This window comes from Moschus berezovskii, chromosome 23 (genome assembly GCF_049115385.1).
Source record: "Moschus berezovskii isolate FMDL1 chromosome 23, NW_MosBer_1.0, whole genome shotgun sequence".
Taxonomy (NCBI): Eukaryota; Metazoa; Chordata; class Mammalia; order Artiodactyla; family Moschidae; genus Moschus; species Moschus berezovskii.
Genome location: NC_142482.1, coordinates 19,187,517 through 19,197,590, shown reverse-complemented (window position 1 = coordinate 19,197,590; position 10,074 = coordinate 19,187,517). Strand labels below are relative to the sequence as shown.

Below are 10,074 nucleotides of genomic sequence, written 5' to 3'. Positions count from 1 at the left end.
GAGGCGGAATCGAAAGCGAAAGCGAAAGCCCAGGAGCCGGGCCGCCCCCGGCTGGGGGAGCCTCGCGCGCCGACAGAGGCGACACGGAGCGAAGGGCGCGCGAGGGGACCTCAGAGCTCAGCCGTCGGCACGCCAGCAAAGAGCCAGGAGCCGCCACTGGTGAGCTCGTGCGCGTGGAAACCTGGAACGCGGACACAGGCGCCGCCCGCCCGGCGCGCGCGCTGCGCCCCCGCCTCCCGCCCCTTTGGACCCGGGGCCTGGGGAGCGCGGCGGGCATCGTCTGGCTCCTGGGAACTCGGTGGCGGCTGGCGGGGCCGGGGTGTGCGGAGGGGGTCACGGGACGTGTTTTAGAGGACGAGGCTGCAGATGGTCAGGCTTCCCAGATCCCTCTGTCAGGCCGAATGCCTTGGGTCCTAGGACGGGGTTGCTGATGAGACAGGGTACCCAGGGCATCTTTCAGGGCAACACAGGGTTAAAAAAAAAAAAAAAAGGGAAGCCAGCGGACGCTTGGACAGAGTGGGAGTGGGGACAGGGACTGGCAGCCACCTCTGTCCTTCTCTTCTACCCCTAGATCTCGCCATGCGGCACCCGGACCTGAGACCCTGGGCCTCCCTGCTGCTGGCGGACTTGGCCTTGCTCTGGCTGCTGCAGGGGCCCCTGGGGGCCCTGCTTCCCCGCGGGCTTCCCGGCCTGTGGCTGGAGGGCGCCTTGCGACTCGGTGGACTTTGGGGGCTGCTGAGGCTGGGAGGGCTGCTGGGGTGTGTGGAAGCGCTGCTGCCCCCCCTCTGCCTGGTGACCCCCCTGTTTCTCTCCCTGAGGGCTCTGGTCCCGGGGCCCTTGAGCGCCCCTCTGGTCAGAGTGGCTGCAGCCCCCTGGGCCTGGCTGCTGCTGGGGTACGGGGCGGTGGGGCTGAGCAGGGCCCTGTGGGCCGTGCTGAGCCCTCCAGGAGCCAAGGCGGAGGGGCAGGGCCAGGAGAACAGAGTCTTGATGTGGAGGCTGCTGAAGCTCTCCTGGCCTGACCTACCCTTCCTGGTTGCTGCCTTCTCCTTCCTCTCTCTGGCCGAGCTGGGTGAGTGGGGAGAGGGCGTGGGGACTTAGGGGTGGGGAGGAGGCCCCTTGGTAGCCCCACTCTGACTGCGGCCCTCCTGCCTGTTGCAGGTGAGACCGTGATCCCTTACTATTCTGGCCGTGTGATTGACATCCTGGGGGGTGACTTTGATCCTGATGCCTTTGCCAGTGCCATCTTTTTCATGTGTCTCTTCTCTGTTGGAAGGTAGGTGATGAGTGATTTGTTAGCCCCCAGTTTTTACAGGGGACCTCACTTTCCTGTTTTCAATCCCCTTGTGCACAAAGCACAAAATTCTTAAACGAAGAAAAGCTTATATTTGTTCATTCACTGTCTGTGTCAAGCATCCATCCATTTACTCCTTCATTCGCCACCTGGCTCCAACATCTTCAAAGTTTATATTGCTTATTATAGTTCAGAAAGGAGTGAGTGTAGTACAATAGGTGTTTTTGTGTCGAATGGAATGTCTCTCGGTTTCCTTGAGCGTTTTTATCTCCGTGAAGTTCTGTTCCTCTTTTCTGACTCTGACCTCCCAGCTCATGTTTGTTTCCACAGTTAGCCTGTTGTCAGGGGGGGCATGTTTGTTCATCCTGGCCCTTCTTCCCTAACTCATCTTGTCAGTCTTAGAAGCTCTTACTCTGAGCCTTGTCACTTTTCTTTCCAGCAAATTTACTCTGTTCCACTGTATTTACTTTTCCTTTTGTTTTTCAGCATAGCCAGGAATCTGCTCCCAACAGACTAACTACTTGGTGGGGTTGGAACTAGGATGAGGCTCACTGGGTCCTCTTTTTCCCTTCCTCTGTTGATTCCTGCCCCTCCTGGCTCTCATTTGTTTCTCTTCTGCTCTCTTGATATACTAACCCCCAACTTTGTACTTCTTTTCCTTCTGTGCTTTTTCTTCTCCTTCCCTCCCCCTTCCTCTCTGCATCTCTCTCCCCTTCATCCTCCAACCCTCTCCCCCCGCAGCTCACTGTGTGCAGGCTGCCGAGGAAGCATCTTCACCTTCACCATGTCCAGAATCAACCTGCGGATCCGGGAGATGCTTTTCTCCTCCCTCCTGCGCCAGGACCTCCCTTTCTTCCAAGAGACTAAGACAGGTAAGGCCTGGGGTGCAGGTCTGGGGCCCCTGCGTGTTCCTTGCCCATCTGCTGCCACCTGCCTGCACCCAGCTGGTCCTGCCTGCATCCTTGGTGCCAGGGCTGGGAGCTGTTTTTCTCTCTTTGGGGACCTGTCTCTCTGCAATGAGGGAGGGCTCCATGAGATGATCGGGAGGTCAGGAGGGAGTTTCTGGGGGTTCTGCATTACAACACGTGGTTTTCTTGCCTGCTCTGTCCTGCCCAGGGGAGCTGAATTCCCGGCTGAGCTCGGATACCAAACTGATGAGTTCTTGGCTTCCTTATAACACCAATGTGCTGTCTCGAAGCCTGGTGAAAGTGTTGGGACTTTACAGCTTCATGCTCAACCTGTCACCTCGACTTACCTTCCTCTCTCTGTTCGAGGTGCCTCTCATGATAGCGGCTGAAAAGGTGTACAATGCCCGTCGCCAGGTATGTACGGATGCTGGGGAATCCCCAGGGAAGACCACACCCCAGGGACTTTATGCGAACGTGTGTGTTTTTGAGAGAGGGGTGGAGGGAGAGGGAGAGATTTTCGGATGTTGAATGTGGTTCTCTGTGCTACACGGTAAATCCTTGTTGCTTATCTACTTTGTGTCTGTACAGGATTTATATCTGTTAACCTCAAACTCCAAATGTATCCCCTCCTCCACCTTTGGTAACCATGTTTTTTTTTTTTTTTTTCTATGTCTGTGAGTCTGTTTCTGTTTTGTGTATAGATGCACTTGTATTTTTTTTTAGATTGCACATATAAACAATATTATATAATATTTGTCTTTCTTTGTCTTACTTCACTTAGCATGAAGGGACTGGAGTGGGGTGTGTGGGTTGACTGTCTTCTGCCAAATCGGCCCGCTCCATCCTTGGCCCCGCTGTTCCAGGCAGTCCTTTGGGAGATCCAGGACGCTGCGGCGAAAGCTGGGCAGGTGGTGCGGGAGTCGGTTGGAGGGCTGCAGACCGTGCGCAGTTTTGGAGCTGAGGAGCAAGAGGTCTGTCGCTATAAGGAGGCCCTTGAACGATGCCGGCGGCTGTGGTGGCGTCGGGACCTGGAACAGGCCCTCTATCTGCTCTTAAAGAGGGTGAGGAGGCTGAGGGCTGGAGGAAGGATGCAGGTGGGGGCTGGTCTTGGGGGTCCTTGGGGTTCCCGATGCCCTTGCCAGTGCCATCTTTTTCATGTGTCTCTTTTCTGTTGGGAGGTAGGTGATGAGCGATTTGTTAGCCCCGTTTTTCCAGGGGACCTCACTCTCCTGTTTGCAACCCCCTTTGTGCACGAAGCACAAAATACTTAAAGGAAGAAAAGTCTGTGTTTGTTCATTCACCGTTCTGTGTCAGGCATCCATCCATTTACTCCTTCATTCGCCACCTGGCTGCAGCATCTTCACAGTTTACATTGCTTATTGTAGTTACAGAGTCAAGTGAGTGTAGTGTAAGAGGCGTTTGTGTTGGATGGGGTGTCTCGTCGTGGGGGCAGGGAGGCCAGACAGGAAGGTCCTCAGGCTCCCTTCTCCCCCCAGATGCTGCACTTGGCGATGCAGGTGCTCTTGCTGAACTGTGCGTTGCAGCAGATCCTGGCCGGGGGCCTCACCCGCGGTGGGCTCCTCTCCTTCCTGCTCTACCAGGAGGACGTGGGCAGTTACATGCATGTAAGTCGGGAGCTGCGCATGGTCTCATTTTCCTCCTTTGGCTTCTATTTGTTCCCCTTAAAAAGACAAACTGAAATAACCCCAACTCACTGTCATTTAAAATTTCAAACTTGGGTTAAAAAAAAAGGACAGCGATAAATCTATAAATGTGAACCTCCTTGTACTCAGCAACTTTTTTTTTTTTTTGCTTTTTGTTTACCTTTTTTAAGACAACTTTTTACTTTATATTGGTATATAGCCGATTAACAACGTTATGACAATTTCAGGTGTACAGCAAAGTGAATCAGTTATGCATAACATACATACATACATATATATATATCTCCATTCTTTTTTAGATTCTTTTCCCATGTGGTCATTACAGAGTTTTGAGTAGAGTTCCCTGTGCTCTCTAGTAGGCCCTTATTAGTTATCTATTTGATATATAATTGTGTGTATATATCAGAGGATATAGACTATAGTTCTATAGATCTGCCTCAAGCTTGGGACCTTGTTTTCTATCTCCTAGCATCTAACAGTTATCAACTCATGGCCAATCTTATTTCATCTGTACCACCCACCGATGTCTCCCCACCCATATTACTTTGAATCAGAGCCAACATATGGTTTCATCTGTAAATATGTATCTCTAAATGTAAACATTACAAATATATAACCATAAAACCATGATCATACCAACAAAATTAACAATAACCTCACCAAATACAGTCAGCGGTCAGATTTCCACATGTTTCATAGAGGTATGTATTATATTGGTCTCTTTTTTTCTCTCTCATGTACATCTGTGGTGGCAACAATCAATAAAGCTTAGTGTCACGATCTATTAAATTATTCAGGTTAGGAAAAAGGGTGACACTCTGCCATTCCTTCATTTATTAGCCAGGATGCATCTCTCAGGGGAGGTGTCTTCTCATGTGCTGATAAGCTGCTGAGTGATGTATCACTCAGGGGAGGTGTCTTCTCATGTGCTGATAAGCTGCTGAGTGGTGTAGTTTGATTAGGAAAGGCAGAATGAGCATTTAGGTCTTTCCTTATAGAAGTGTGCTCAGTTGCTCAGTCCTCTCTGACTCTTTCAACCCCATGGATTGTAGCCTGCCAGGCTCCTCTGTCCATGAGATATTAAGGCAAGAATACTGGAGTGGGTTGCCATGCCCTCCTCCAGGGATTCTTCCCGACCAGGAATTGAACCTTTGTCAACATCCGCTGGATCATGGAGAAAGCAAGAGAGTTTCAGAAAAACATCTATTTCTGCTTCATTGACTATGCCAAAGCCTTTGACTGTGTGGATCACAATAAACTGTGGAACATTCTGAAAGAGATGGGAATCCCAGACCACCTGACCTGCCTCTTGAGAAACCTGTATGCAGGTCAGGAAGCAACAGTTAGAACCGGTCATGGAACAACAGACTGGTTCCAAATAGGAAAAGGAGTGCGTCAAGGTTGTATATTGTCACCTTGCTTATTTAACTTATATGCAGAGTACATCATGAGGAACGCTGGGCTGGAAGAAGCACAAGCTGGAATCAAGATTGCTGGGAGAAATATCAATAACCTCAGATATGCAGATGACACTACCCTTATGGCAGAAAGTGAAGAGGAACTCAAAAGCCTCTTGATGAAAGTGAAAGAGGAGAGTGAAAAGGTTGGCTTGAAGCTCAACATTCAGAAAACAAAGATCATGGCATCTGGTCCCATCACTTCATGGGAAATAGATGGAAAAACAGTGGAAACAGTGTCAGACTTTGTTTTTTTGGGCTCCAAAATCACTGCAGATGCTGATTGCAGCCATGAAATTAAAAGACGCTTGCTCCTTGGAAGGAAAGTTATGACCAACCTTGATAGTATATTAAAAAGCAGAGACATTACTTTGCCGACCAAGGTCCGTCTAGTCAAGGCAATGGTTTTTCCCGTGGTCATGTATGGATGTGAGAGTTGGACTGTGAAGAAAGCTGATCGCCGAAGAATCGATGCTTTTGAACTGTGGTGTTGGAGAAGACTCTTGAGAGTCCCTTATACTGCAAGGAGATCCAACCAGTCCATTCTAAAGGAGATCAATCCTGGATGTTCATTGGAGGGACTGATGCTAAAGCTGAAACTCCAATACTTTGGCCACCTCATGAGACGAGTTGACTCACTGGAAAAGACTCTGATGCTGGGAAAGGTTGGGGGCGGGAGGAGAAGGGGACGACGGAGAATGAGATGGCTGGATGGCATCACCGACTCTGTGGACATGAGTTTGAGTGTACTCCGGGAGTTGGTGATGGACAGGGAGGCCTGGCGTGCTGTGATTCATGGGGTCGCGGAGAGTCGGACACGACTGAGCGACTGAACTGAACTGAACTGAACTGAACTCCTGCATTGGCAGGCAGATTCTTTACCACTGAGCCTCCTGGGACTCCCTCCTTATATAAACCAGTTTTGAAAAGTAATTAGTTACTGCACCTTGGGCTTTAGTTTATAATTTTTATAACCATCTCTTACGTGTGGAGAGCTGTGTGAGGCAGTCTGGTGGCTGTAAAGATGAGGTGGGTACAGTGCTTGCATTTAAGGAGTCCCTGTCCTACCAGGCTAGACAGTTGTGTACAAGTAACACAGCACAGTAGCTGGAAAGGTCTAGCCATGAAGGTGACGCTGGATGGGAGGAGTAAAGATGTCTCCATCTTTTACATTACAAAGTGGAATAATGGGGTATTGGTGCCCATTTTAAGTTGAGTCAAATTGCACATTTATTCCTGATAGTCCAGTGGCAACCCACTCCAGTACTCTTGCCTGGAAAATCCCATCAACGAAGGAGCCTGGAAGGCTGTAGTCCATGGGGTCGCTGAGGGTCAGACACGACTGAGCGACTTCACTTTCACTTTTCACTTTCATGCACTGGAGAAGGAAATGGCAACCCACTCCAGTGTTCTTGCCTGGAGAATCCTGGGGACAGGGGAGCCTGGTGGGCTGCCGTCTATGGGGTCGCACAGAGTCGAACACGACTGAAGTGACTTAGCAGCAGCAGCAGCAGCAGCAGTCCAGTGGTTAAGACTCTGTTCTTCCACTGCAGGGTGCATGGGTTTGATCCCTGGTGGGGCAACTAGGGTTCCAGTTGCCACCTGGGGCAGTCAAAATTTTTTGTAAAAATCTTTTTTTTTTAGACTCTTATACTAGTTATCTCATATGAAAGCCATCTGCCTCATTACTCAGGAAAGTAAAAGTGTTAGTTGGTCAGTTGCATCGGAGTCTTCAACCCACCAGGCTCCTCTGTCCATGGAATTCTCCAGGCAAGAATACTGGAGTGGGTTGCCATTCCTTTCTCCAGTTAAAAAATCTTTTCTAAGAAAGTTTTTTTTTTTTTTTAATCTTTAAAAATTAAAGGTGGTGATCTTTTTGGGACAAGGGGAGAAGCCCAGCTGGGGTGGAGTGTGTGAGGAGCTGGGAAGCTGGTTCGTGGTGCAGCTGCCTTTGCTTAGGTGAGGCCCGCCCTCCTGTTTTGCAGACCCTGGTGTACATGTTTGGGGACATGCTGAGCAACGTGGGGGCAGCCGAGAAGGTGTTCCGCTACCTGGACCGAAAGCCAGATCTGCCTCCACCGGGGACTCTGGCCCCACCCACTCTGCAGGGCCTGGTGAATTTCCAGAACGTGTCCTTTGTGTATCCCAGTCGCCCTGACCAGCCTGTGCTCCAGGTGACCGATGGCGATGGCGGGAGGCCCCTGACTCCCTGCGCGGATGATCGCCCTCCAAGGAGAGGGGAGGCTGGGAGAAGGGGGCAGGCCTCTGACTCTTCCCCCGATGTTCTAGGGTCTGACGTTCACCCTGAGTCCTGGGCAGATGACGGCGCTGGTGGGGCCCAACGGGTCTGGGAAGAGCACGGTGGCCGCGCTGCTGCAGAACCTGTACCAGCCCACCGAGGGCCGGGTGCTGCTGGACGGGGAGCCGGTCTCCGAGTACGAGCACCGCTACCTGCACAGTCAGGTGGGGAGGCCGGGGAAGGGTGGGCAGAGGGCAGGGGAGGCGGGTGGGGCGGGAACCTCAGGGGCCCGCGGCGCGCCGGCGGGCGGGACGGAAGCGCGGGTCCCTGCCGCGGGGTTTCCGCACAGTCCCCTGCGCCTGTCGCCTCGCTCAGGTGGTCCTGGTGGGGCAGGAGCCCGTGCTGTTCTCGGGCTCGGTGAGGGACAACATCACCTACGGCCTGAAGGGCTGCAGCGACGAGAAGGTGCTGGCGGCGGCCCGGGCGGCCCGGGCGGAGGAGTTCATCCGCGAGCTGGAGCGCGGGCTCGACACAGGTACCTGCGGCCCGGCGCTCGCCCTGCGCCCGCCTGACGCCCGGGGAGCCCGTGTCCCCGGAGAGCCGGCCGCCCCGAGGCCCCCAGCCCCGTCCGCGACGCGCGTCTGGGCCCCCGGCTGAGGAGGGCGCTTCTCGGTCTCCTCAGAGGTCGGGGAGAAAGGCAGCCAGCTGGCGGTGGGGCAGAAGCAGCGTCTGGCCATCGCGCGGGCCCTCGTGCGGGAGCCCCGCGTCCTCATCCTGGATGAAGCCACCAGTGCCCTGGACGCGGAGTGTGAGCAGGCTGTGAGTGCGGGCGTGGGCCCCCTCCCGGGACCTCCCCGACCCCCCGAGGCTGCCTGAGCCCGCGGGGGGAGCAGGGCAGCTGGCCTTGCCCTTCTGCTCTGTGCTGCCTTCTCGTGGCTCCGCCCCGTCCCGCTGAGCCCCGCGGGCCCCGGGCGTCCAGCCCTTCTCACCCGGGGCATCGCCATCCTCCCGCTCCAGCTGCAGGACTGGAGAGCGCACGGCGCCCGGACGGTGCTGGTGATCGCCCACCGGCTGCAGACGGTCCAGAGCGCCGACCAGGTCCTGGTGCTGAGGCAGGGGCGGCTGCAGGGCCCCGAGCAGCTCGTGGACGGGCAGGACCTCTACTCCTGGCTGGTGCAGCAGAACCGGAGGGTGGAGACCCCAGACGCGCCCGGCCCTGCCCAGGGCCGTCTCAGCGACCCGGAGTAGCTCCTGCCTTGGGTTTCTCTGGGGGTGTTCCCCTGGCTGGTTGTTTTTGGAGCTGGATTTAGACCGTGGGTACTTCTTCTGGGGCCGTGGGAGGGCGGGGAAGGGAGACGTGGTATCTGTCTGCATCCAGGAACCTTAGTTCCTTGAGGAACAGAGCTTTGCCTGGTGCTGAGTACTGTATTGTGGCATCTTGAATATATTTAAAACTATTTTTTCTTACATAAATAGCATACATTTGTATAGTAAATTTAGACAATAGAGACAGGTAAGAAGGAGAAAAGTAAAATTTTGCACTGGTTCATGTCCCAGAGATAATCACCATGACTATTTTGCTAGCTTTCTGATCAGTCTTTGGATTGTTCTTTGAGATACATAAATATTCATGAGTTTGCCCTTCCCTGTATTTTTCTGTTTCCACCGGGGTCTGATATTTTGAGGACCACTAGGATATGGAGGGGCCGAGCACTGTTCCCTAATTAACAGCTGTAATAAAACTTTGATAACAGCTACTGTGTACAGTGTTTTAATATGTGTAGGAAATATGCGAAGTCTTTTCCATGTGTTATCATTTTTAATCCTTATCCTCAACCCTTTGAGGTTATTTACCCTTATACCCATTGTATGTATGAGAAAACTGAGTCTCAAAGAGATTAAAGGACTTTCCCAAAGTGGCACAGTGGTAGAATTGGACTTGGAATCCAGGCCTGACCCCGGAGTCCACACTCTCAACCAATTATATGGCATCTCGTATTATAGTCTACTGTATAATCAAATCTCGTAAAGCTCTTTCACTTCTAGTTGTGAACAGCTCTGAATCCCTTATCTTCTCTCTAATCCCATTGTTACAACTTCCATTCATTGTGTTGTGAAAGTGAAAGTGTTAGTCACTCAGTCGTGTCAGACTCTTTGCGACCCCATGGACTATAACCCAGCAGGCTCCTCTGTCCATGGGATTCTCCAGGCAAGAATACTGGAGTGGGTAGCCATTCCCTTCTCCAGGGGTTTTTACTGATCCAGGGGTCTCCTGCATCACAGGCAGAAATTTTACCATCTGAGCCACCAGGGAATGATCTCATGTCCAAAGAGGTTCCCCTACCATTGGTTCATCTCTTCCAGACATTGTTAATGAAGTCATTTTTCTTTCTAGGGGACAAGTAAAGCAGTATCACTCCTGAAAAATCCTTTCTGTGTCCCTACTCTTTTCTGCGCTGATATTTCTTCTTCAGAAATACAGCTTATCTAGCCTATTTCTCTCTGCTTTTCCTTT

The 10,074-nt window shown here is 52.3% G+C and overlaps 1 protein-coding gene across 2 annotated transcripts; it reads left to right on the top strand.

The window, feature by feature from the left end:
- Window positions 1-9,312, top strand: TAP2 (transporter 2, ATP binding cassette subfamily B member). Of its 2 annotated transcripts, none has more exons than XM_055406890.2 (12): window positions 1-159; window positions 572-1,069; window positions 1,159-1,273; window positions 2,033-2,163; window positions 2,408-2,613; window positions 3,063-3,260; window positions 3,696-3,824; window positions 7,306-7,494; window positions 7,610-7,783; window positions 7,935-8,094; window positions 8,242-8,378; window positions 8,577-9,312. In XM_055406890.2, exons 2-12 carry the CDS (start codon window positions 580-582, stop codon window positions 8,805-8,807), a joined length of 2,160 nt encoding a protein of 719 aa, XP_055262865.1. In that variant the 5' UTR covers window positions 1-159; window positions 572-579; the 3' UTR covers window positions 8,808-9,312. The 2 variants fall into 2 exon arrangements, with proteins under 2 accessions (XP_055262865.1, XP_055262866.1); XM_055406891.2 differs by lacking the exon at window positions 1-159 and adding an exon at window positions 261-369.
- Window positions 9,313-10,074: the final 762 nt, after the last annotated feature.

What these genes read in the sequence shown, in the direction of transcription:
- TAP2 (XM_055406890.2), top strand. Translation starts at nt 580, where the DNA reads ATGCGGCACCCGGACCTGAGACCCTGGGCCTCCCTGCTGCTGGCGGAC. An exon ending in TGTACAATGCCCGTCGCCAG is followed by an intron (nt 2,614 to 3,062) that starts GTATGTACGGAT and finishes CCGCTGTTCCAG; the next exon opens with GCAGTCCTTTGGGAGATCCA. An exon ending in ACGCGGAGTGTGAGCAGGCT is followed by an intron (nt 8,379 to 8,576) that starts GTGAGTGCGGGC and finishes CTCCCGCTCCAG; the next exon opens with CTGCAGGACTGGAGAGCGCA.